This window comes from Mauremys mutica, chromosome 2, assembly GCF_020497125.1.
Source record: "Mauremys mutica isolate MM-2020 ecotype Southern chromosome 2, ASM2049712v1, whole genome shotgun sequence".
Classification (NCBI taxonomy): domain Eukaryota; kingdom Metazoa; phylum Chordata; order Testudines; family Geoemydidae; genus Mauremys; species Mauremys mutica.
This window is the reverse complement of record NC_059073.1, coordinates 202,373,509-202,401,070: the sequence shown is the minus strand read 5'-3', so window position 1 is coordinate 202,401,070 and position 27,562 is coordinate 202,373,509. Positions and strand designations below refer to the sequence as shown.

General features: G+C 43.0%; 1 protein-coding gene across 3 annotated transcripts in view; it reads right to left on the bottom strand.

Moving 5' to 3' along the window:
* VPS41 (VPS41 subunit of HOPS complex) overlaps positions 1-27,562 on the bottom strand; it is a 162,283-nt gene that overhangs the window by 25,908 nt on the left and 108,813 nt on the right. For all 3 annotated transcript variants that reach the window (XM_045007071.1, XM_045007072.1, XM_045007073.1), the window contains 9 exons: positions 26,916-26,977; positions 25,819-25,900; positions 20,239-20,331; positions 18,714-18,841; positions 17,631-17,775; positions 15,192-15,233; positions 15,001-15,051; positions 13,524-13,661; positions 215-269 (listed from right to left, as the gene is read on the bottom strand). In XM_045007071.1, the coding sequence (XP_044863006.1) occupies positions 215-269; positions 13,524-13,661; positions 15,001-15,051; positions 15,192-15,233; positions 17,631-17,775; positions 18,714-18,841; positions 20,239-20,331; positions 25,819-25,900; positions 26,916-26,977 (796 nt within the window). The remainder of the gene's footprint in view (positions 1-214; positions 270-13,523; positions 13,662-15,000; positions 15,052-15,191; positions 15,234-17,630; positions 17,776-18,713; positions 18,842-20,238; positions 20,332-25,818; positions 25,901-26,915; positions 26,978-27,562) is intronic.

Genomic DNA, 27,562 nt, shown 5'->3' with positions numbered 1-27,562 from the left:
TCTTTACCTCTTGGCCCCGATCCTCTGCTCCACTTAGGACTAAATCAAAAATTGCCTGTCTCCTGGTAGTTTTACTGACTACACATCAACTTTGTTTCTGGGAGAATAAGTGTGTTAAATGACAGGACTTAATGCTTTGTGCATACTTTCACAGCACAAATTTTATGACAAGATTAAAATTATGTTGCAATTTACTACAACGAAAGTTACTTACTCAGAAGATAGACGGTCTCTTCTACAAAGTTCCTCTGTTGGCAGATCTCAAGAGCCTTAAATTTCAGAGGGGAAAAAAAAAAAAAAGAGAGAATATGGGGTACCATGCCATAATATTTATCATCAACAAATGTTACAAAAGCCAAAACATACTTTTCTATAAAGATGCATTACTCATCTGGACAAAAGAACAGCTCCATTAATATACATTGGCAGAGCCTTCAGAATTAATTAAAAGAAGAGACTTTTTGGCACATCTTTCCCTCTGATTTTTTTTTCATTTATCTGGAGGTGGAAGGGGTAGGGTTCTTAATGCTACAGTTTGGGTTATATCCAGGACTCAGACTGACAAACATCCTCAGGGCTCACATTCCTGGGGCAAGCAGGGACCATATGCAACAGATTAGAGGAGGGATTCTCACTTTTTTTTCATAGCATGGATCACATCTTAGTATCATATCTTCCATTCCAATCACACAACATCCTAAAGGCAACTACAGTAATGGCTTACATGGAAAAGTAATATTAAAAATATTTTAGCTGCTTTTATGTGATTTAGCAGCTGGACACAAGTAAGAGATTCTGTACCATATGACCAGCAAGCTCTCCATCAATGTTCCAAGTTTGGGAACTACAGGCCATTGGAAAGAAAGGTTCTGGCCAGAGGACACTCACTCCTGGCCAACTAACAGAGAAAGTAGCTCCTCCTCTTCCACATCCTGAACTGGAGAAAGTCACTCTGAAACTAGTCAGCAGGCAGAATGAAGAGAGCAAGATTTGCAGGTACTCTAAAGAAGTTACATATAGTACAAAGAGAATGGATGGGGAAGAAGGCAAAAGAGGAAACATATCAAGTAATCTGTATTAATAGACTAAGCCATAATAAGAGTCAAGTTTTTGAAAATGAGGTTTTCTTTCACACACCCAGGGAAAGTAGGGCAAAGGTTAGAAGATACATTAGTAGGCGTTTATTCAGACATCAGTAAGATCAGAGGATGAAAGTCAACATCATTGCAGTGGTACCCTGGGGCAGCAATGCTGATGGCAATGGAGCTACGCCAATTTATACCAGCAGGGAATTTGATTCATGGAGATCAAAAGGAGAATGATACATGATTAAAGACAGATACGGGGTGGATTAAGTCTCCCTCCCCCTCTCACATAGCTCTGTATGGATTGAAACACAGAACAGAGAGAAACCGACCTCCTGTCACACTCAAAGTCAGACCAAGAAGTTCTCCACACTATCTACAGATAAAAACCCAAAATAAACAAGTGAATAAGGGTATAAGCACAACTGACCAGTCTTTTTCCACTGTGAAAGGAAATATAAGGTAAAAATAGCCAGGTCTTCAATATTACTGCATCTATAATGCTCCCTGTAGAGGGAAGCAGAGAACATAAATTCTTCTCTTGCAGTTTCTCTCATACTATATCTGTGAAATGCACTTGAATAATAGTGCTGTTTTCCTCTCTCAGAAAGGTTTTTAGGTAAGAAAATAATTTCTTCCTGGCCAGTTTATCATTGATTGATAGTGAGAGATTGGATTTATGCATCTATAATATGGGTCTATGGAATTTATACAAGACATCTGGTTAATTGGAGCGGAAAACATTGGTAAATTGTAAGTTTTTGTTCCTCTCATTATTTCTCAGCAGTGTGAAGGGCTAGAGTGATGGTAAATTCAATAATGTTATTTGTAAACTGCTTTGGCAATTTTTCTCTTTTCCCTCTCCACTTTCTTATTGAAAATGTATTTAGTAAATGTAAACAAGATCTGTTGAGTTTAAGGGACTTTCATTCGAACGTAGCGTTCTTTTCTCACACTTAAAATCCACTCTTGCACTGCCCATTCCACGATCCTCCCAAATCACACCATACTCCACCTGCAGCCAAGAAGCAGAGCAAAATGGTTTCAGTTGTGCACCTGCAAAATTTGTGCACACCGTTTTTTTGCAGCATCACTTGTGTATACAGAGGATAGAATATATATGAACAAAAAGTCATTTGGCCCAAAAAACTGAAGCACAAATGGGTCTTGCACATTCTATGAATGTAAATTCTATCATTTGTATCTGTAAGTAGTGGTGCACAAAAACATATGTGAAAATGATTTGTGTGCATACAAATGGAAGCTCAGTTATAACCCACTTAAAATTCATACTAAAGTATTTAAGAACTACAGCATCTATCAAATAGAACTTCAGACAGATCCAGAACTCCTGCAATAATGCACCAGGCCGTGACAGACCTAAAAGAACAGTTAGGTTTTAAAAAAATTATTTAATTTCATTTATTTTGTATACTAAGGCACTTCATTACCTTCAGACAGAAGACCATATTATGAGTGTAATTAGTCTTCTAGATTGACAAACAAGTCTGAGACAAGCTAATGTGGTATTTTTTGTGTAACAATAACTTCCACCAGCTCTACAGTACTGCTACTCTAAGGGCTTGTCTTCACTACCGGGGTAAGTCGACCTAAGGTACATTATTCACATAGCTGTAGTAGTGTAACTGGAGTCGATGTAGCTTAGGTCGACTTACCCTAGTGTCTTCACTGCGCTGCATTAACAGGAGATGCTCTCCGGTCAACTTATCTTACTCTTCTCTGGGAGCTGGTGTACTGGAGTCAACCGGAGAGTGCTCTGCTGTCAATTTAGCGGGTCTTCATTAGACCTGCTAAATCGACACCCATTGCATCGATTGCAGCAGTGTCCATCTCCCCGGTAATGAAGACAAGCTCTGAGAGAACATCACCCAAAGTCTCTGATGCGAAGGAAGGAAAGAGGGTTTTTTGTTACACAAAAAGTAAAGCAAGTACAGCACTGGCTTATGAGTTTATAATGTCAATTAAATGAAAAGAGAACTTGTAAAATATTTTGCTTAAAAATGTACAGATGATGTAAATATTACATCTACACACGCTGAGGGTAGGGGTACCAGATGTCCTGATTTTACAGGGACAGTCTCGATAATCAAGGCTGTGTCTTATCCAAGCGCCTATTACCTCCCAACCCATCCCAATTTTTCACACTTGCTATCTGGTCACCCTAGTTGAGGGCCACTTTAGGGATAGGTGACCTGGGCAGCCATCCAGGACCCCAAACACAAAGGGTGATATCCTTGCCCCATTGAAATCAATGGGAGGTGTTATAGGTGAATTGTTCCACAATTTCCCTTGAGAGGGTGGAAATGATTAAGAACACGGTACCATGATGGAAATATGGTCAAGCAGTTAAAGCACAGGATGAGGAGTTAGAAGATCTTGGTTTTGTTTCAGGCTCTCCCAGTTAGACAAAGCAACACTGCTTAAGGTACTTAAAAGCTACCTGGGTCTCTGTAGTATGACGATGAGAAGTACTTACTCACCTCAGAGAGTGTGTTCTGTGGTTTTGTTCATGCATATTTTGTAAAGTATTTTAGAATTCTCAGACAGAAAACGCTATAGAAATGCAAAAAAATGGTTACCTACCTTTTCATAACTGTTGTTCTTCGAGACGTGTTGTTCATGTCCATTCCACATTAGGGGTGTGTGCACCACGTGCACTAGCATTGGAAACTTTTCTCTTAGCGGTACCCGTCGGGACGCCGGGGCTCCCGCCTGAGTGGCGCCACTGCACCGCGCTTATATATATCCCTGCTGGCCCGACCCCCTCCAGTTCCTTCTTGCCGGTGACTCCAACAGAGGGGTAGGAGGGCGGGTGGTTGAATGTACGTGAACTGCACATCTTGAAGAACAGCAGTTATGAAAAGGTAGGTAACCATTTTTTCTTCGAGTGCTTGTTCATGTCCATTCCACATTAGGTGAATTACAAGCTTACCTTTGGAGGAGGGTAGGAGTCACGGAACAATTGATCGGAGGACCGCCCTGCCAACTGCTGCATCCTCTCAGGCCTGCTAGTTGACCGCATAGTGGGTCGTAAAGCTATGCACCAATGACCAGGTGGCTGCTCTGCAGATCTCCTGGATCAAGACTTGTGCCAGGAAGGCTGCTGAAGCTGCTTGCACCCTGGTCGAGTGGGCCGTGACTGCTGGGGCCAGAACACCTGCGAGGTCATAACACACCTGAATGCAATCTATAATTCAGGAGGAGATTCGCTGCGCCAACACCAGGAGGCCTCTCAGCCATGGCCACGAGCAGCTGTGAGGATTTACGAAAGGGCCTGGTTCACTCCAAGTAGAATGCCAACACTCGACAGACATCCAGGGTGTGCAGGCTGTGGTGACTTGGGTCCGCATGGGGTTTGGGAAAAAACAGCGGCACACAAATGTCCTGGCCTCGATGGAATTGTGAGACCACCTTTGGGAGGAACTTGGGGTGTGGACGGAGCTGCACCTTGTCTTTATGAAACACCGTATAAGGTGGCTCCGAGGTAAGTGCCCTCAGCTCAGATACCCTTCTGGCCGAGGTGATGGCCACCAGGAAAGCCACCTTCCAGGAAAGGTGGAGGAGGGAGCAGGTAACGAGTGGCTCGAACAGGGGCCCCATGAGCTTAGAGAGGACTAAGTTGAGATTCCATGTAGGGACTGGGGGGCGTGAGTAAGGGAACACCCTCTCCAGTCCTTTAAGGAACCACCCCACCTCAGTGGGAGAACACTGAGCCCCCTGAAAACCCAGTGTGGAAGGCAGAAATGGCCGCCAGATGCACTCTGATCGAGGACGGGCCCACCCCCTGCTGCTTGAGGAGCAGTAGATACTCTAAAATAGTCAGCACCAGAGCCTGGCATGGCTGAACCTGTTGGGGCCCACACCAGCATGAGAACCTCTTCCACTTGGCCAGGTAAGTCACCCTGGTAGAGGGCTTCCTACTACCAAATAGATCCTGCTGCACAGGAAGGGAGCACTGGCTCTCCAAAGCATTCAGTCACAGAGCTTCCATGCTGTCAGATGCAGTGATTGCAGGTCGGGGTGGAGGAGCCGCCCTCCGTGATGAGGTCCTGGTGCAGAGGCAGGGTTACTGGGGCTTCCGCCGACAGCTCCAGGAGCGTAGTGAACCAGTGCTGGCGGGGCCAGGCCGGGATGACAAGGATGACCGCCACCCTGTCCATGCGCACCTTGAGCAGGACTTTGTGCACCAGAGGAAGCAGGGGAAAGGAGTATTTCAATTCCCTTCCCCATGGGATCGCGAAAGCGTCTGCTATTGAGCCCGGGCTGCGGCCCTGGAACAAGCAGAACTGCGGGCATTGGGCGTTGACCTTGGTGGCAAACAGGTCTATCCAGGGAAACCCCCACTTGTGGAAGAGCGAAAACACGACGTCCGCTCTGAGCGTCCACTAGTGTATGCAGTACGGCCTGCTGAAGTGGTCTGCCAGTTTGTTCCGCACCCACAGGAGGTATGACGCCTCGAGGTGGATGGTGTGGGCTATGCAAAAGTTCCAGAGGAGGAGAGCCTCGTGGCAGAGCAGCGAGGAATGGGCTCCGCCCTGCTTGTTTATATAAAACATGGTGGTCGTGTTGTCCGTCAGAACTGTCAAGCTGTGACCACTGAAAGTGGCATGAAAGGTCTGGCAGGCTAAACGAACCGCCCTGAGCTCCTTCACATTGATATGGAGTGACCACTCTGCTCCCGACCACAAGCCCTGAGTCCTGAGGTCCCCTAGGTGAGCACCCCATCCGAGGTCTGACGCATCCGTCACAAGTGTCAGGTCCAGCTGTTGTGCGGCAAAGGGGATGCCTTCGCAAACCACTGTCTGGGACTGCCACGAACACAAGGAGTCTAGCATGTCCCCCGGGGCTGTCACTACCAAGTCCAGGGGGTCGCTGCCTGGGCGGTATACACGTGCGAACCAAGCCTGCAGCATCCTGAGTTTTAGTCTAGCATGCTTGACCACATGCGTACATGCTGCCATGTGACCCAGCAGCCTCAGGCAGCATCTGGCCGTTGTAGTGGGAAACTGGCACAGGGAGGTCACTGCCTGCTGGATGGCCAGGAATCGTGATACTGGAAGGCTTGCCTTTGCCTGTACCGCATCTAGGGCTGCCCCTATGAATTCCACCTTCTGCATTGGAATGAGGGTGGATTTGAGGATGTTGACCACACGTGCGGAATAGTCTCAGGGCCACCTGTACGTGGGACCGAACCTCCTCTTTGGACCGGCCCACCAGGAGCCAGTTGTCGAGGTACAGGTAAACCTGAATCCTCTGCCTCCGTAAGAAGGCTGCCACTACCGCCATGCATTTTGTGAATACCTGTGGGGCCACAGCTAGGCCAAACGGGAGAACCGTGAACTGGTAATGTTCCTGGTTCACAGTGAAATGCAGGAATTGGTGATGCACCGAGTGGATGGCAATATGAAAGTACGTGTCCTTCATGTCGAGGGCAGTGTACCAGTCTCCCGGATCCAGGGAAGGGATGATGGTGCCCAGACAGACCATGCGGAACCGTGCCTTGACCAGGAACTTGTTGAGCCCGTGTAGGTCTCGAATGGGTCGAAGGCCTCCTTTGACCTTGGGAATGAGGAAGTATCAGGAGTAGAACCCTTTCCCCTTTAGGTCTTTCAATACCATCTCTACCGCCCCTGCGTCTAGAAGCGTGCAAACCTCCTTTTCCAGGAGGTGCTCCTGAGAGGGGTCCCTGAAGAGGGAAGGGGAAGGGGGGTAGGGGGTAGGCAGGGAGGAGAACTGCAGCATGTATCCGTTTCGCACCATGCGTAACATCCAACGGTTCGACGTAATGCTGGACCACACACGGGAGAAACGGGACAGGCGGTTTAGGAAACAAGGGGACAGATCCAGTGGTTGGTCTGGTACGGTGTCCTCGAGCGCGCCTTCAAAAGCCTGGTTTAGGGCCCGGCTTGGACTTATTTTGGCCTTGGCTTTGGCCCAGCCTATTGGAGCTATTGTTATTGCTGTTATTATGTCACCTCCTGTTATCCTTGCTTCGCCTGCGGTAGGGCTTGTGCCTAGGATGAGGCTGGTAGTGATGCTGAGGAGGCGGTTGCGGCTTGAAGGGCTTCCTTTGAGTCGCCGGAGTGTGCATACCCAGCGACTTGAGTGTAGCCCTCGAGTCCTTGAGGCTATATAGCTTTGCGTCCATCTGGTCCGAAAAAAGCTCGGACCCTTCGAAGGGGAGGTCCTGGAGTGAGTTCTGGACCTCAGGCGGCAGACCTGACTCCTGAAGCTATGCCGAGTGTTGCATGACCACGCCAGACACGATTGCCCTGGCCACCGCATCTGCCGAATCCAAGGACGCCTGGAGAGAGGTCTTCGCTATGACCTTGCCTTCATCCACCAGCGCCGTGAACTCCTACTGGGAACCCTTCCGCCCAGGAATTAAAGTTATGCCTGCTAGTTAGCAATCCTCAACTGAAAGCCCCCTGAGGAATACACCTTCCTGCCAAACAGGTCCAGGCGCTTCACTTCCTTGGCCTTGGGGGCCAGGGCCTGCTGCCCATGGCGCTCTTTTTCATTTACCGCCGAGACTACCAGGGAACATGGGCTTGGTGGTAGGCCCAAGGGGTCCAGAAGGGCCAGTCTCCACTGGCGGTCTCCACTGGGGTTGCCACCCAGCCTGGTGTTCTCTGTGGTCCGGTGCACATAACTGTATCGGCCCGACTTAGCGCTGGACTCCGGCGATGCCAAACGTGAAGGCCACAGCGGTGCCACCGATCTGTGCCAGTGGGAGGTCAACGAGCGGCTTCTTGCCAATCGGAAACGGTACCGGGACCGGTGCTCCCGCGACCTGGACCAGTGATTTCTGGAAACCTTCGGCGATGACCGGCTCACCTTCGCCTGGTACCGGTCTTTGGCGGGGTGCTGGAGAGCGTCGGGTCCCTTGCACTAACCCCGTGCGCTGACTCGCCTCCGGTACCGAGACTTCCCTCTGCGTCGGGGTAACAGAGTCCACAGACTAGGAGCTTGACCGGGACCAATGCCAGCAGCGATGCCGGGACGGTGTCCTCAAATGGTGCACCATTGCTGGCTTCCCCTCGACAGCACTCAGGGCCTGGGTGCCTGAGGTTTCTGCCTGGTCAGGAAGGGGCTCACCGTCAACAACCCAATGTGGTCCTTCGCTGCCTCAAAGGTGTCAGGCATGGAGGGTTGATCTATTACTCCCTCGAGCCTGTCATCCTCACTGAGTTCACTTGGGGCTGGATTCAGTGGGACTTGTGGTGCCGGCACCAATCACGCTCTTCCTGGTGCCCGGGATCTTAGATGGTGCCGGTCTCCTTTGTGGGGAACATCCGCGCCCTTCCTTTGGTTTAGTCTTGGGCCGCACAGGGGAGGATGAGCGGCTTGCGGTGCTTATCTGGCACCAGGTCTCTTGCCGACTCTGGGGCACTCCGCACCGAGGAGGCTGGAGCCGGTGTCGGGTGCCCCAGTCCCGATGGCTGCAGCGCGGCCTCCATTAACAACTGCTTCAAATGAAAGTCTCTATTTCTTTATTTTAGGCTTAAATGCCTTGCAAATCTTACACTTCTCTGTTTGGTGTGCTTCCCCCAGGCAATGTAGACAGGAGTCGTGGGGGTCACTAACCGGCATAGGCTTGCGGCACATGGCACAAGCCTTAAACCCGTGGCCCTGTGTCATGCCCCGTGGCCTGGGGCGGGTGCTGGAAGCCTCCAAGCACCTAATCTGTTAAGTGTCCAAAACAAGGGAATGCTAACAAACTGATAACAGTTATGTACTCTAAAGCTAAGGGATTGCTTCTCAGAGCAAGAGGTTGTTCCAACACTGCCATGACGGTAAGAAGGAACTGGAGGGGGTCGGGCCAGCGGGGATATATATGCACGGTGCAGTGGCGCCACTTGTGGGGGGAGCTGCTAAGGGAAAAGTTTCCGACACTTGTGCACACGGTATGCGCACACCTAATGTGGAATGGACGTGAACAAGCACTCGAAGGAGTAGTAATATTACATATATACCCATACTGTCTGGCCTTGAATTGAATATCACTTGTTTGACCTTCTTGTTAAAGAAAAGCTTGCTGATCACTTTTAAATGGAATATAGTATTGTGTATGCTACTTTATCTTTTGTGAAATAATAAGAAAAACATGGCAGAGGAGATCACAGATTCAAACTGTTATGATTGTTATGGATATACATATTTATACATCTTCTAAAGCAAAGATTATATAAACATTAATTTTCTCAAACATGGTTTATTACCCAAAATAGACCTTAACAGTTCCTGCTGAAGGAGCATTTATAATTTAAATCCATGTTCAGAGTACGTTATAAAAATGCAGACCATTTCACATGGTGAAATGGCTCATCTGGCATTGTTATGAACTCTTGTGCCAGTTATTTTCCTCTGAAAAACTTTTTCCCTTAACAGCTAGATGTAAAGGATAACTATGAAATTAGCGTAATAGACTTCAGTAAACTCTTGAGCCTGGATGCAATACAAGGGAGCCAGAACCAACAACAGAGTAACACTGAGTCTTATGCCCAAGCCTATACCCTTCTGCTAGGCAGATTAGCATAATAGGGGTTTATTGTTATATTGTAATTAACTGTATGCAATAAAATTATGTTTGAATTTTGTAAAACTAGTTGCAGCCATTGTACACCTACGTGTCTGCAAAGTTTTTGTGTATTCATGATCACTGCACCTACAACCATGAAACACTTGTGAATCATATGTTGTACATTATACAAAGTCAACTATAAAACTATAGGTGAAATCTGAATCTCAGATGCTTATCTCAAAAATAAGGCAATATGTGCATGACATCATGATAAAAATCTGGCCCTATGAAGATGCTGCTGATATAAATCAAACTGGAGAAAAAAAATTATTATTGGTGCTCACAATTTTTAACTTTACTTCAGGGAATCTGTTCAAAATTAATTTAGTAAGAGATTTTTTTCTTCAAACTTCTTTCTCTAAAGTAAATAATGATACACTGAGCCATAATGGAACAACAATTACTTGCACTCATTATAGGCAGGGCTGGTAGCCCCACCTATTTATTGAGGTTGCTCAACACTTCCCATTGTAAGACCCTGTTTTGCTTATAACTTTGTCAAATTTTAACAGCTTGGGCTGAAATTTCCCATAATTATTATTATTATTTTTAAATTTCAGCCAAAATGATTCAGCCAAGGTCAAGGTTTTGGAAAAATGTTGTTTTGCCCATGTTAAACATTCTAGCAATCTTTTCTTTAAAACGCTCTAGAGGTCCCATACTTTGAAGCAAGGACTTGAAATTTGGCACGAGAGTGACCTTTGTGTCACAGATGTGCCTTTTGCCATCCCAATGCAAATATGACCATATTTGGATAAATTAATTATAAGCCCTTGAAAAACTGCTGTTTGCACATGCTCAGTAGAGACTTGCTAGAGCTTCACAGCTAAACAGCTAAACACTGGGCATGCCCCAGCCCGGGGTGGAGAAAGACTTCACTTGCAACTGCAGCTCTAGACTGCTGCAGGCCATGCTGGGGCTGAGCACAGTAACTGAGAGCAGGGAACCTCTCTCTCTGTGCTGTCAATGACCCCCTTGCTATGCCCAAGCAGTGCAAAGGCAGAGAGGGAGAAGAACCAGATGGAGGAGGGCAGAGAAGTTGGATAAGGACCCTGAGGGGGGGGAAATGCGGCAGGGGGTGAGGAGAAAATGGGGAACTGGGACTGACTGGGCAAAGACAAAATGGGAAAAGACTAGGACCAAGAGCTGTAGGGGTCGAGAGAATTCACTGATTTTAACGTCAGAAGGGACCATCACATAATCTATTCTGTCCTCAGAAGACACTGGAATGGCTGGGCAAGGAGAATGGAAATCCGTGTGCGTGGTGGGGGCAAAGGGGAGAGTTCTGATGAGAAGTCAAGGTGTGAGGGGACAACTGGAACTAGCTGGGCAAAAAGATTTGGACAAAAAGATGGGTCGGGGGAGGAGAGGAGAAGACTAGATGAGGGGCCCATGGAGGGGGACAGGGAGCCAGTAGGGACAGGGAACATAAGCATGTGGGCAACTAGAGGCCAGTAGAGGGCAGAATTGAGCAAGAATTGAGCAAGGAAAACAGGGAGACTAAAATTGGGAGTGGAGAGTACAGTCTGGAGGGGACAGGGCAGAAGGGGGTCACACTTGGGGGGAAATAGGTAGAAAAGCCTATGCTAACTAGAGCACACTCTCCTCCATGAATAGAAGCAGGATTTCACAGTCTCCCTGTGAAACATGTATGTGATCATTTCATTAAAGACTGTATTATAATGCATATGCATAAGAGGGCCAAATTAAGGGTGCATGGACAAATTTAACAGTAGCATTTCCTTACTTTTGAGCACTTGACTTTATGACCTGGGTAATGTTATTTTTATATATTATTTAGATTACACATGCAAAAACAAAGATTCCAGGAAGGTCACTTTCTGATTCACTCTGAAGCCTAAAATGTTGACAGAGTCAGTGTGAAGTGATGGAAGCAGCTACAAGCTCCTTTTGTTCAAAGTATCACCAGACTGAATTGTCACTGGGTTTTGCAGTCTGTTACCATCCAATTTTTAAGTTCTCACCATTTTGACCATATGAATTACACCCACATGTTGTTTAGCTACAGTAAGACATGTTTCTATGCCACGCCAAGGGCCCTAGACCATTGCAACATAGAGGTAATTCAACCAATCATCAATCTTACTCCACAGTTAATCTGCATGCAACAATTTCATGGTTATATAAGGGAGAATGCACAGATGATGGATTACTTGACCCAACTACCTCACCCATATGCCCAACCGGCATCAATACAAATCTACCAGCACAACCTCCCCGACACAAATCAACACAACAACCACATAATCAGCATATACGGTAATCCCAATCACACAGTCCTTGACTGCAGCACCCCCTCCTCATTTGCCATCTGCACAAATCCACACAACTCTCCTAGCACAGCACAACCCATGCATAAATCAATACAACTCACCCACACCACCACCACCATCAGAACATGCAGTAACGCCAAAACATCAGTCTGTTGAATCAGTGTGAAGCAATGGAAACAGCTACGAGCTTGACTGAAAGCTCTTTTTTGTTTAGAACATCACCAGAGTCAAATCATTACTGGGACTTGCAGTCTTTAGCCATTTTTGGTTACATCCTGTGACAGCATGGGCTTTCAGATTCTAGTATACATATGAAGTAGACAAGTACTGCACTCATTGTACAAACCAGCCAAGTGAGCCACAGAGAAAACAGATGATATAACTAATGCCACAAAGGCCCCGATCCTGCAAGCAGTTATGCATGTGAACAACTTTACTCATTTGAGGAGTCCCATTAAAATAAATGAGACTTCTGATGTGTGTAAAGTTATGTGTGCGCACACGAGTTTACAGGACCAGGACCAAAGTAATCTGGGAACAGAACCTCTTGTCTCCCACTCTCTTAATGTAATCACGAGCCCATATTGTCTCTTACAGGCCATGTGAAACTTTTGGAAAAACAAAATAAAACAAAACACAAAACTGAGGCATGATTAAGTTAAGTGAGGCATGCTGCAGCACCAGCCAACACTCTCAGCACCCCAGACCCTTCCCCCTCTTCCAATGTTTCTTCCTGTGACTACTCCCACAATTCTTTGTGGCTAAAGGACTGTGCAATTTGGTAGATCACAGGACAATTGTCTCTCTTTTGGGGGAGTTGAGAACTAAAGCTCAAAGCAAATGATGTTTCCCACTGCCCATCTTCAGTTAATGACAGTCATACAACCCAGGCTTAGTCCTAGGCTGGGACTGTCGGTTTTCTCCCTGCCTCTGCTCTGAGTCCTGCCACTGATATCAAAGTAATACCCTCTGGCACCAGCCTTCAATCAGGAAGTGAAACCTGGGGCTGTGTGTGTGTGTGTGTGTGTGTGAGGGGTGGGGAGGGGGAGGGAAAAATCACAGACTGGATCTCAATTTAAACAGTGAAATGAACTTTTGGCTTATTAACGCCATTCCCCTCTCCCTAGTACACGTTAAATAGACCTTTACACATTTATAATAGCTAACTAAATACATGCAACTAAATTACTAAAACTACAGCGGTATGTGCCCTGCTTTCAAGCAATAAAACCAAGCCCTAAACTTTGCAATATGATTCTTGATTTCTTACTACAAGCCAGAGCTACATAATGACTGTACACAGGCCAACAGCTAAGCTATATATATTCAGCATGGAAAACAGAACTCAGGACCTTCTACTTCAAAAAGACATAAGCCTCTGTTTCCTGAGTACTGGAGAAACTCTGTTAGCTGCCAGTATCCTGAGCAGTTCTCTTTTGATCCAGTAGAGGGCAGTGGCACACACATTAACAAATTTGCAATGCAGCAAGTGGCTGACATACCAAGCCAAGAAAGACATCTCTCAGATCTCTGGCTTACCTTCTCTAGCGGACAATGTGTGCTGTCTCTGAGAAATGGCAGGAGGTTTGGACGATCGTATTCAGCGTAGAGACTGATCTGTTTCTCATGGTACTTCTGTCCTTTATGATGGTCTCTTTTGAAAAGCTTATGCAAATACTGCATGAACAAAAAGTATCAGAACCAAATATTCATAAAATAATGGCTACACTGTGAAACTTTCACCACAAACCAACCTTATTAGTAACTTCCTTGAGACTGAACCAAAAAGTGCATTTGAGGATAGAATACAAATCTTTAGGTTTTTCCTACAGTACCTCCATTATAGCTGTATCTCAGGCCAGCTCTGCTAAGCAACTATTTCTGTCAGTACTTTGAGATAGGTGCTTTCTTTGTTACTCAGTATGACATTCTTTCATTCATAAAATTATTGCATTTTCTATTTCACCAAATACCTAGGAGAAAAACATTATGAGAAGCTTTCTATTTTTCTAGATAAGCTCAATTGATTGGATGACCATGGGTCAAGTTTTGTGAGAGAGATCAAATGAAAAATATAGCACGCATGTAATGGGTAAAGCATTAAATAAGGTATTTCAAACTATAAATTAACTGCAAGTAGTAGAATGTGTGAAGCTCCTCCCCTCTGGAAAACAGGAATTACGAGAGGATTACTTTAGAAGTTATTTTTATTCAAAGGGAAGCAGACACAATACTTTGAAACTGATGCAGCCTCTTAGCTGTTGGGCATGCAGTTAATCCTCTTTGCTTTATAAGGCTCTTTGACACCAAACTACACTTAATACATGTGTCTGCTATAATTAGATCTCCATTATACAACTCAGTTGACCCCATCCGGTTAAAGCTTTGACCCCTTCCTATCTACAGCAGCAACGGTTGCTAAATAGGACAAGCTTCCCTCCCTAACACAGTTTAAGGTTGATGGTGTAGTTCTGCATGAAATAAGTCAAACACTTTATGCAAGTTATTGCTCTGGAAATCCAAATGGTTCACTTTTTCTATCAAGCAGGGAAATGCATCTGTAAATTACACTCATATTCCACTGTATTAGTTGGAAGGAAAGCATCATGCTGGGCAACACTTCTATTGTAAGGACGGGAGGAGGGATGCAACGGAAAAAGTAACTGACAGCACAACTGGGCTGCTTTACAGTCCAGCACCATAGGTGACGGCCCTCAGTATGGCATCAGGAGGGTAGAAGAATTCATTTTAAAAAAAAATCATTTGACTGTTCTACAAATATCTTTAGGTCAAAGTTAAAGTAGAATGGTCAGAGGAGCCAATCTGTGTCTCATCCACTCATGTAGCTGATCACTGGCTAAAAGACTTCAATGTTGTGTACCTTTATTCCCTGCTACAGCAGTAGGAGATGGATCTGCTTATCAACAGCTAACTGTATTTATAAAGGTGTGCCAAGAGAGAGCTCCAGCAGAAAGTATATTCAGCTCAAAAATAAACAGCAAACACTACTATTTACCACATGTTGTAACTCAGGTCTGTTTTCTAATTCTTCTACAACTCTGTCAATCTAAAAAAAAAAAAAAAAAAAAAAAAGGTAAACACATGGGTTAGGAACCCTGAGACAGTTATCTGACCTATAGAACTGAAAGGAAGACGTGTAGTGCAGACAGTCAGCTGATGACAACTCAGTGAAGTGTTTATACTCACTGAAATTTTATCTTCATTATCCAATAGCATGTCCACCGCTTTCTGTAAACGAAGTAAAAGGAGCACAGCTAAGAATGGGTATGCAAAAGCAGCATATGATATCCAGAAAGACTCTTATTGACCATCTGGATATTGTAGACACACACGTTTCATTTGCATTCATTTAGATGGCAGTCTGCAAAATGCCAGTATTTAAAGGGAGAAATTAATTTACTTCAAACTGGAATTTATCAAATATTCCGCAGAATACTTTTCATAAGCTCCTGCATTCAATGGACGTCAATATTACATGATACATGTCAAGTATGTCCACAAGTATGTCCCCAGAAGACTGCAGCCCTATTGCAGCAGAACCATTGTAGTAACACTGCAAAGGGACAGGTAGGCTACAGATAAGGTATGTATAGGAAATCCACACCCCAGTGTGGCATGCAGGGGCGCAGAATGCATATGGCCCGCATATTTCTGTGTCCCCCCAGCACACAAAACCTAAAAGAAATCTGTGGGGGGACACGCATCTCTTCACTGCCAGCCCAGGCAGCATGTCTGTTCCAGCATGCCTGGAGCAGCTTCAGAGATGCAAATCACTGCAGGGGGAGGAGGGGCTGGGTGTGCGTGTCTGCGGGGGAGACATTGATCACCATCAGGGGGCGGAGCTGGCCAACAAGCAATAGAGTCTCTGTCCCTCTCTCTTGATACTGCGGCTCAAGGGGCGTGGAGGAGGGTAGATCTTTTTGTTATGCAGGAACAAGGCTCTGTCCCCGAGGCAGAAATGTAGCAGCCTGTCTGCCTGCCTAGTAAAATGTAACTTCTTGAGAACTGAAAAAACACAATTAAATATTAGTATCGTGTTACTGAAAATTGTTTGTTTTTAAGTTAAAGAAAAAAGCTTTTGTAAAAAAAAAAAAAGCCACATTTTGTTAATGTTGTGGTTGATGGTTAATTGATCTTATTCTTTGAGGCAGAAATGGAGACACCTGTCTACATAGTGTCAAGTATCAGAGGGGTAGCCAGGTTAGTCTGGATCTGTAAAAAGCAACAAAGAGTCCTGTGACACCTGTCTACATAGTAACATTGTTAATTATTCTATTGTTAGTTAACAGTTCTCATTCACAGTCAATTTCCCCAGCAGCATAAAAAGCTGTAAAAGTTTTAAGGCCCTTAAATTGCCAGACTGATGTAAAGCCCTATAAATGACAGTAAAGGAATCAGCTAGGAACAGCTGTTCACTGTCTCACTTTTTTTCCTGTGCCAAAGTGGCACAATGGGGTTAGATTTTTACCTACCCATATTTTAAAACTAAAATACTTTTGAGGGCAAATAAAACATTTACCAAGCAGTCAATAAAATGTCAGGACAATCAGAACCAAGCACTTCCCAAAGTACCCAGCTAGGTCCAGCACAATGATTAGCAAAACTGTACGACTTTCATGTGTGAAAGTCTGAGCAATTTAAAATGACATTCTAGCCTCCCCCGCCCCCCATCCCCGTTTGGTATTCTGTGATGTAATTTAAATGAAAATCCAGGATTATAACTGGAATGCAGGGTATTAGTTACCAAGTATTTTGTAACTTAACTTTCATGTATTTAGGAAATGCTGAATAGTTATTTTGACTTTTTTTCTGTATTGTAGTTTAAATAACTTACCAAAACAATTGAAACTGGTGTGATTATATTGCATTATTTTGACAAATAAAATTTGCAGAATTTTGAATTTTTTAGTGCAGAAACCCCCAATAGTAAGGTGGGCTCCAGGCAGTGCTTAATTAGTGATGAAAGAGATACTGGGGCTCAAGCAATTAGCCATGGCTGATCCAGCAAACAGCAGATGGGCTGCAGTTCGGCTCATGGATGGGGTAATTTCCATCCCCCAAAGCTCATGTCATTCATGCACCAAGAAAAGTTCATCTGCCTGCATTCTAGCCAATTTCAAGGAAAGAATACTGACTTAGGTTGGGAATTAGGTTGATCATCTTGTACTTTTGCAAGCAAATTAGTCAGCAGCATACAAAGAAAAGTGGCAAGACTATCCAAAATGTGTGAGAGGTTAAATCCACTTCTCCAAATGTTTATTACTTTTTGGCTCGCTAACCTTCCTAATTTGATTGGAAACAGAGCAATAGTCTTACAGCAGTCCAAGTCCTGGGTGATGCTTAACAGGAGATCTGTGGCTGAAGGAAAAGCAGAATACAGAAGCCAATATCCACTATGGCATTTTGAGAGAAGGATTTTGTTCTCAGGGATGTATGATGTTATTTTTGTTTTCCTGACTCAAGATGATGCAAATATAGTAAGTGCCTTCATGTCACCTACAAATTCGTTTAGCCATAGAACACAATCCCATTTCTATAGCATTCTGTTTAACAGGCATTCACTTCTGACTTGCTGAAATATTTATTGCTCAGAAAGAGATAAAGTATCATTAAAAATCATCATACCTCTGAATCAAAATCCATGAGAAGAACAATTTTGTCTCTGATAGAACTGAAAAGATTATGTTTATGGATCAACTGGAAAACATCTTTATGTCTCAGTGTTAGATAAATTTCAAGGGCTTTGCCATAGCGTTGGTCATAGGTGTATCTGAAAGAGATGACGTCATGACACACAAAGCCATTCACATTTGAAACTAAGAAAATCGTGCACTAGGATGAAAATGGACACGTTACTTGTTTTGAGGAACAAAAATATTAATAGTTTAAATAATTCACTGAGAAAAAACATGGGCAATATGATTGTCAACATTTTAGTAAACTAGTAGCCTGATGTGATTTTTGTTCGATCCCATTGCTCCCCTCCATCCAGAAAAGCCCCCAATTTCCTCCCCTTCCCCACCCCCCTGCAGCCCCACAACAGCAGCCCTGTCCTTTTGGTTAAGGACAACTAAACAGAGCTCACTGCAGAGGCCATCGGTGCTACTCCTTAAAAGGCTGGGAGGGCTCATCATTGAGCAGTAGGGACATACGTTCCTCTGTTCAGAGGCTAAACATGCAGCACCTCTTAACCAGGAAGAGAAACTGGGCACATAGTGCAGAGCCCTACCACTAAACCAGATCAAGTTAAAACATATTTTCCAGTCACACATTTCAAAACTAGTCTACACAGAATTTAGTACATTTGAAATAGAGGACAAAGAAATGCCGCTGCTTTTCTCTCTTTATGAAATACACCCTGGTTACAAAAGATGCTTGTTCTAGTAACACAAAGAGTGATGGGGGCTGTGTATTTTGTCAAGGGAACTGGTAAATTCAATCTTGCACCAGAATTCCTTGACTTTATTTTTAACTCCCTTTATCGAATGAAAAGGAAATAGTAAAGAATTGCTAAGGATTGCGATCAATACCTCTACACAGAGAAGCAGTTGAACAGAACAGAACAGAAAGCGGTTGATATTCCAAAAAATGGATGATGGTAATTTCAATCGAGGTAGGCAGTCAAATACTAACAGAATATATTATACCATTCAATAAACACGGTCTTGTACAGTTCGGTTTATATAAAGGAGTTTAAAATGCACTCACAATTCCGCAAGAGTTCTGAGCAAGGTCCTATTCTGTGGATCTTTCTTCAGGTGATCCACTACTACTTGAACTATGATCGCATTGTTATAGAGATCTCCAGGCCACTCTTTTATCAGCATTGCAAAACCCTAAAAGTGGAAATGATCATTGATTAACAGAAATAGAAAGAGCTGCCTAAATAATATTTCAGAGCATCAAAGTCTTAGCTAGACTTCTAAAATTGCACCAGCCATTTTTCACCCACTTGTGGGCATCCACAAAAACATGAAATTGAAGGCACAAGTTTTGCTTTTTTAGGCCCTGATCCTGGCTAGATCATATTTAACTTTATGCACATAAGACTTTGTAGGATGAGCGACAGACTGTTTCACCACCAGTATGCCAAAACAGAATCCCTCATGATGTACTAGGAGGCAGTTTACTTTGTACAAAACAGATAAATTTAAGTAATTAACATTGCTTTTAAATGTGGAATAACCAAAAAGATAAGGATAAATGGTCAGACTTCCACAGATATACTCTTACTGACAGTGATACACAGTCCACATTTTTATGCAAAAAAGGTAAGACCTTCGTTTTAAGGCCCATAGTGTACACACACATCCACTGAAAGCATGCTCTGAAAAAAACAAATGATGTGCATATTTATGTGCACTTCTATTGGGATTTGTGCACATGCAGCTTTCTGAAAATGTAGTCCAACACAACGTTGTAAAACATTCCCTGACCCAGGCAGCTTACCATGCAAGGTCTCTATCCCACAACTTGTTACACACAAGTGGATTTCTGTTTCAGCATACAGCCCTCTCCGTTGAAGTTAATGGGGCTCTGCATGGCCATAGCACTCCACACTGCATAATTAAGTAGCAGGATTGGGATGCAAGGGTCTGATCTTATAAGGTACTGAGTGACTCCTATGAGGGACTGAGTGCCCTCAGTTGAAGACAGTCAGCACCTCTCAAGTTCCAGCCCTAAGACAGAATACTGTCATTACTAATACAATTTTAAATAATTGGCTGTAGTTAAATTGCTACATTTCAGAATCACCAAACTACCTGGATTGAGACTGAAGAGATATTCTGGTTACTTCCAGAATACACAAATCACAGTCTGTGGGCCATATAGCATCCTTACCTTACCCTGCATTCACCCTTTTCCATCACCTTTGTGGTTTTTTTTTGTCTTCATAAATTATATCTTGCCATTAGTTAGACAGTAACCTCTTTTGGACTCTATATGTTTTGTAAGGCACCTAGCATACTTTTGTGTTGTTAAACAAATGAATAATAATTAATTATTATTATTATTATTAACCAGACTCAACACTTGGGTCTCTAAACAAGATGCACTGACAAGTATTTCAATGTTTATTGCAAACATTATTGGCTTTCATTTTTGCTTTGTTGTTAAATCTAGCATCAGCGAGATATTTGACTACTGTAGAGTTTGCTACCAATTTTCTAAATTGCTCTTTAATGATATTCTAGTAAAGACTATTACACATGGATGTGTTGGAACACAGTACCTCATAGTCACTCTCCAAAAATTCATGCAGGACCATTTCATAGATGAGAGGCTTCAGAATTGGATCCCGTCTTGGCAAATAAGGGCTAATTGCCTACAGGGAGAACAGAGTAGCATGGGGTTAAAATAAATTATTGTGCTTAAATATCCTCAGACAGAATTCACAAAAACAAATTATTTCCCAACAATTTGAAGTATAAAAGCAAGAATATCCCTTGGTAAACATTAAAAGTACTGTAAATTCAGATGTTAAGTAGTTTACCTTAAAATAGCCCCGATCTGAGTTCCATTACTCACTTGAAAGAATTTTCATGAGAAAAGATGTAGGTGAGACTGGAAATCTGCCCCAGTGTCACTAAGCTTTTCTTCATGTTGCAACGGGGCAGTGTGTCACAGATGCATCTAACTGTTGAGTTAGTAATGAGGATTATCTCTGTATTGTTTTACAACTTTTGGGTACACAAGCCATTTAGTCCAACCTCATTGGCTTCAGTCATTTGAAAGGAAAATTCTATATGTTCAAGTTAGGAGTTAGCACCTCAGCAAGATCTACTTGACTAAATGTACTACCATATTTACTGAAAGGGTATTAAAGCACTCATCTGGCACAATAAAGTAAACATACTTTTCAAGGTATCATCTCATCTGTCCAAGCAAAGCTTAAGATGGGAATAAGTGAAAACAACCACTGAACAACTTGCAAAACTAAGTTATAATTTCAAAAATGGTCTTTCCATCAAACACTGAATACAGTGGTTCCCAAACTTTAACAACCTGTGAACCTCTTTCACTAAAATGTCAAGTCTCACGAATCCCACTCTAAAAATGAATATTTCCAGGCGATTTTCTCCTTTACCTGAGTAATCTTGGAAATATAACATTTGTTTTTATGATATGCTTATTACACACTATTATTATTATTTATCATTACATTTTGAAAATGGTAACGCTCTTCCAAGATCTCACTTTCACAGCTTGTATCACTTTGAATAAGCCTGTTACAAGACAAGGCTCCTATGTTTCATCAAGGAGTATCAGATGTGAAACAGCATGAAGGTATTTAAGAAACCAACTCAAAGAGTTCCTCCTACACAAGCATTCAGGTCTTGAGCAGTCTAGGCAAACAACGGACATTACAACAAAGCTTAAAACTTGTTCTTCATAAGAAGTTTAAAACAATACTAGCTGCCTATTTAATTTTAAAAACAGCAAAAAATATTCACCTCCCTTTCCATTTCTTATAAGGAGTCTTGATGTTTAAATCTCAGTGTGATAGATATGCTTGCTTTGATCTGCTTAACTCTTGGAAGTCCAGGGGCTCTGGGCTGCTGGCCCCATGCTGCCCAGGGTCCTTAGGGTCAGCTCTGTCCGCCGTTAGGGAATTTTTTCCCGAGAACGCCCTGTAACATTTCATGAACCCCAGTTTGGGAACCACTGACTGAATAGAAGGGTTTGATCTGATGTCCTATAAAGGTACTTAAGAAATTACATCCCAACAATCAAGAGACAGGAGCATGTTCCAGGGGTGAAATCAGTTCACATCATGTAATTATAGCACAGCATATTATTATGCACTACAGTTCTATCTAAACGTAAAGTGATATTATTATAGCAATAGGGTTTACATTAGCAGATTATCAGTGCACACTTTGGATGTGTTGTGACTGTGAGGCACATGGCTGAAGTACCTTCAAGTCACCAGAAAAGTTCACCTACAACCTGCTAAAACATCTGTGTGTCAGAAAATGGGACACACACACTCACTCACACACACACACACACACACACACACACACACACACACACACACACACAATCAGGGACATTTTTTGATTGCCATTTTTCAACAAAACTTAATTTTTGTTGCAATTCTCCAAACAGCAGTAATGCTTATTTTGAGTTGATGGGACACTAGATGGGGATGGCTCTGAGTTACCACAGAGAATTCTTTCCTAGGTGTGAGTCTTTCCCACATGCTTAGGGTCTGATCACCATATTTGGGGTCAGGACGGAATTTTCCATCTGGTCAGATTGGCAGAAACCCTGAAGATTTTTTTGCCTTCCTCTCCAGTATGAGGCACAAGTCACTTGCAAGTTTAAACTAGTGTAAATGGTGGATACTCTGTAACTTAAAGTCTCTAAATCATTATTTGAGGACTTCAGTAACTCAGCCAGGAATTAGGGGTCTATCACAGCAGTGCTTTTCAAACTGTGGGTCACGACCCAGTATTGGGTCGCAGAATGTAAAGCACTGGGTCGCAGCGGCTCTGGTCAGCACTGTGACCGGGCTGTTAAAAGTCCGATTGGCGGTGCTACTCAGCTAAGGCAGGCTAGTCCCCACCTGTTCTGACACTGCGCTGCGCCCAGGAATTGGCCAGCAGTAAGTCCGGCTCCTAGGCAGGGGGGCCATGGGGCTCTGTGCGCTGTATCAGCTCCGCACTCCCATTGGCCGGGAACCGGTGCCTTTGGACGAGGCAGTAGCAATCAGGGCGTCCTGCTCAGGCTTCGGGGTTAGCCCAGGTGGCAGGGCTCAGGGACCTGGGCTTCAGTCCCATACAGCAGGGCTTCATCTTTCTGCCCTGGGCCCCAGCAAGTCTTGGCAGACCCCCTGAAACCAGCTTGCAGTCCCCAGTGGGCCCCGGACTTCTGGTTGAGAACCACTGTTCCAGATTACCTTTGTTTCTCAGTGGCCACTGGGAGCTCCCACTTTCTTTTGGAAAATCTAAATTGGAAATATTAACTATAACCAATTGGGCTCCCATCCTGCAAGCTGCCCTACACTGGCAAGCCCCAATACTCCTACAGAGACCCTTTGTAACAGAAAAGGGATCTGGAAGTAGCATGCCAAAGCAGGTGTACTCAGGATGGGGACTAGGAGGGGAGAGGCGATTTTAACTGCACTTCTCATACTTCTATTCTGTTCTTCTCTACCCCTCAGCTGCCTCCTAAACAAGGGCTCTTAAAAACAAAAATAACTGATCTACATCTCAATGCAATCCTTAGATTCCTAAATACAGCCACAGTGCAAAGCAGCCCAGCCACTTCTTTCTCCCTGCAGCCTGGACACAGCACTAGAGCAGTACTTTTCCCTTTGAAGTCCCATTGTTAGCGGAGGGGCTTCAAATGGAAAATGCTGCTTCCTCCTGCAGTTTCGCCTCAGCACCCAACAGGGATAAAGAAGCAGCTGAGTTGCTTTAAAATGCACTTAAGAAGCTGAACTAAAGGCTAAGTTAAAGTTCCTAATGTCATTATTTTGTTTTGATTTGTTTAAGATCCCTAGCTGAGGTGGGGAATTTTGGGGGGAAGTAAAGGACTTGGGGATGGCAGGATTAAAAAAAGAGAGACCAAGAGACTTGGATGTCTTAGTAGCTAAGTCCTGCACCATTTGACCCATTACAGAAATGGAGTTTGCAAAAGGGGGAAATACACAGAAACATTCTTCCTCCCCTTATTCCCTCTTTTAAAAGTCAGTACGGCCATGACATCACCAAAAAGGCACAATGAGCCAATCAGCATATGGAGGCCCGTCCTGCAAATTCTTAAAGCCTCTTGGGATCAGATCAATTGCCTGGACAACAGCATCAGCTGTCAGCTAAACAGATTGTCCGCTAAAACATTAAGGATGCTTTCCCAGGACTCCATTAGAAGTTGACTGGCTTGTGAACTAGAGGCCTTAGCCATAGCAAAATGCCTGGCTTCAATACTACAGGATTCGTATCGATAGCCCTTTCACTGCTGAGGAATCCCGGAACCTTAGTTACACTACCACTTTGCTCATTTGCACATGACATTAATTTGGAACATTTCTTATACTTCAGATAGCACCTTACACATGGAAGGGTTTTATTTTTTAAAAAAGATACCCCTTTTAAAATTAGTAATTATATCATGACAGTAGACCATGTATATATTTCAGAGCTCAGAACCTAACAGCTAAGATGATTTAAATCCCTAGTTAGTGTTGCAAAGCACCTTCGTCTCAACCCATAAGCATAACCCTCTAAAATACATCAGAAATAGTTCGATTTTGGATCAGCGATTTTATTCAACATGTATTGATTGGATTATGGATTACAATACATAAATCCTGACTGAAATTAATAGACAAATATTTCAATGAGACACAAGAGAATTCAAAACCCACTTCACGAAACAGTCCAGTTAGGATTGGTCTGACTTCATTAACCTTTTGTAGCAGTCAGGTACCATAAAAACCTGAGGAAGACCATATACAATTGTAATGGGAAATGAAAAAAAGAATATGCTGGAACTGCAGCTTGAAGTCAAATAATGTAACATATTACAGTTTATGTTTTTTCTACAGTCTGCTTTCAGAAGGGTGAAAACAGCCAACTGTTTAGAAAGGCAGTAATTTAACAAAGAGGTTTTTGCAGCAAACCTGCAAATATTTTTATATTTTACAGTCTGCTGAATGACATAAGTGGAGACAAGAAAACATCCACTCTAGACATTCATGTCCTCTCTCCCCTAAAAAAAAAAAATCAAACCGGGGCGAGGGGAGGAGGGGAAGGCGCTCAGGTCTCTTACTGGATTGAAATACAGAGGGACAAACATGAGATTTCATCTTCCAATGTGCCAATGTGCACCGAACCACTAAGAACTCATAAAAACGGTGCTGTTCTCTTACTAGTATGACTCTACCAAAAAAAACCCCCAAACATTTCTAAAAACTGTAATGTTGAAACACCTTCATTCTTTGAACAGAACTAAACAGCTAAAAACCAGCAAAGAAGTGCATGCTGAGTGATCTTAATAATATGTCCTTTTTGGCTCATTGAGCTTGAATAGGAAGTCATAAAATTCAGAAATAAAGTGTGTATGTGTTATCAAAGGGAGAGCGCATAATGTTTTCTACTCGTTTGGGAGTGACTGCATTTCAGCCTAATGTTATGGGCAATTTATTAACTGAGAATCTTACAGAGAATGTGTACTCTTACAGTAGTTTGCTATGCTAGTACTGGCAAGACACAAGAAGGGACAGAATGCCCCCCCCCTCACTGTTTTCAGTGTCTAATAGAGGGGAAATCTGTCACTTTACAACTTAATTATTCTTTAGTGCTGCAAGGAAAAATCCTCTCAACAGAGGGGGCTCAGAATTTTGTGAAGCGGACATTAAAGCCAGCAATGGTAAACCGGCAAAGGAATTCCACTCCGGATTTTCAAAAGGTCCTTAAGGGTATTTGAAAATCAATGGGAATAACCAACCTTAGGCACATTTGAAAATCCCACCCTCCATAAATAAATACCCCTTTATGTGGGTTAAAAAATATGTTGGTAGGTACATAATTGTGCTATACTTCAAACACTGCTTCACATATACGTATTAACCTGTATGAGAACCATACAACTGCTGTCCTGCTGTTCATAGATTACATTTTGACTTTAAGAACCAATTTGCAGCAGGCTACACAGCATTTTGGGTATGCATATTTGCATATTAGATACATACATAACATTTTGGCTCAGTGGATATCACGTGTTTGGTCAATTTCAGCCCCCATAGAATAAACATGGGTCAGACCACACAAACACATCAGTTAAGAAATATGAGTTAACCTACCTTAAGTTGTCCTATTTCTTTAAACTTATAAACTTCAAATTCCCAGAGTTCTGTGCTTTTTCCAAGTATTTTCTGACATTTTCTGAGGGAAAAATGACAGCAATTACAAATAAAGTTACATGTAGGGACGAACAAAAAACATGACTGTGTTGGCTATGTTTCCTCTACTCCCTCCACCCTCCAAACCAGGCAGCTTTCAAGGCCCTGTGTTTTAGCAGTCATTATTCAAATAAGGTGTTCTGGACACCGCTTTCTTCAGAGCATATCAACACCACTCCTTCGGCATCTAGAAAGGGTCAGTAGAGTAACAGGAGTGGTATTCACACCCTCTTTTCCAGCAGCAAAATGTGTCATCCCAGCTCTGGTGCCAGCCACTGCTGATCCAGGACCTGAACTTTATTCCCCAGATAATCAAAAAAACCTCAAGAATATTCTACTACTGTATTCCATTATTTGGGTGTCATCAATACAGGTAACAAATCTGCTGTTTGTGGTCTCCTATGAGCATGAAGGAAACTTCATCAGTTACACAGATTGCTACCGTTATCAGCCTATCTACAGGTAAGTTCTCAATTAGTAGAGATTCTGAGCAACTGCTGCTTCCATTCATTTCAATGGAGTTTTTTGGTCTTCAGCAGTTCTAAAAACCAGAATTGTTTAAGTGCTTACATATGGATTTAGGCACTTCACTTCATGTAGCCAGATTAGAAACTTTTAGTCTAAATAAAGTGTAAAGTATAATTATTATTGCGAATTATTTTCTGAGCATGTAACAATACTGAACACTGATAAGTCTATAATACAAATCAAGTGGATTCAAATGATAGTTTAAATAGCAAAGATATAATGTGGTCTAGAAGAATTAAATCCCACTCTTAAAATATGTGTACTATGTTTCTAACAGCTGAAATGATTTATGTGATTAGAAAGATACAAATCAAAGTAGTAAACTTGTAGTTGTTTCTATCTATATAAATTAAAAGACAAGGGTAAAACAAATATCATGGGATTCCTATGAATCAAGGATTGCTTTATCTATTTCACACATGCATTATACATAATCATAAGCTCAGCAAAGACATTCCTAAATATATTACCTGGCAGCCAAGTCATACTCTCCTTTCTCCACTAGATGATTTATATAGGCTAAGCCTATGTCCTAAAATAAAGGGAAAAACGTAAAAATGTGACAAACTAGCTATAAAAGTTCCAAAGTCAAACATTCTTGAAGAATCAAGTGTTTAACTGCTGTAATAAACCTTTCAGCTCTGTTTACATTCAGTGGCTTGTTAGGTCAATCATCAGTGCTTATTTCTCAGGGATATCTCCTCCTAAGCCCCTGTTCCCACTTAGAAATAAGCACTTGTACATAAATTACATTGAAAAACTCACTTTAAAATCTCATCTCTTGAACTTATGACTCTCTTTTAAATAATTTCTCATGACTTCTCTAATACTGAGATTAATATACTACTTCCCGAGTCTTGAGTGGGGCTCAAAATGTGTATCTAGACATTCAACAGTTGAGTCACTTAGATCAAGGATGATAAAATGTTGACCCTGACATGGGACACTTGCTGCATCAACAAAAAGAAAGGTTTGGTGTATGGGGGAAGAGAAAAGCAGTGCATCTGCTGAGAACATAACTCCAAGCAATGCTCCATAAAGTAGAGGAATTACCGATAATTTAACAAGCTCCTCATTTTATTACAAAGAAGTAGGGAAAGGAAACTAGGTTACAGGC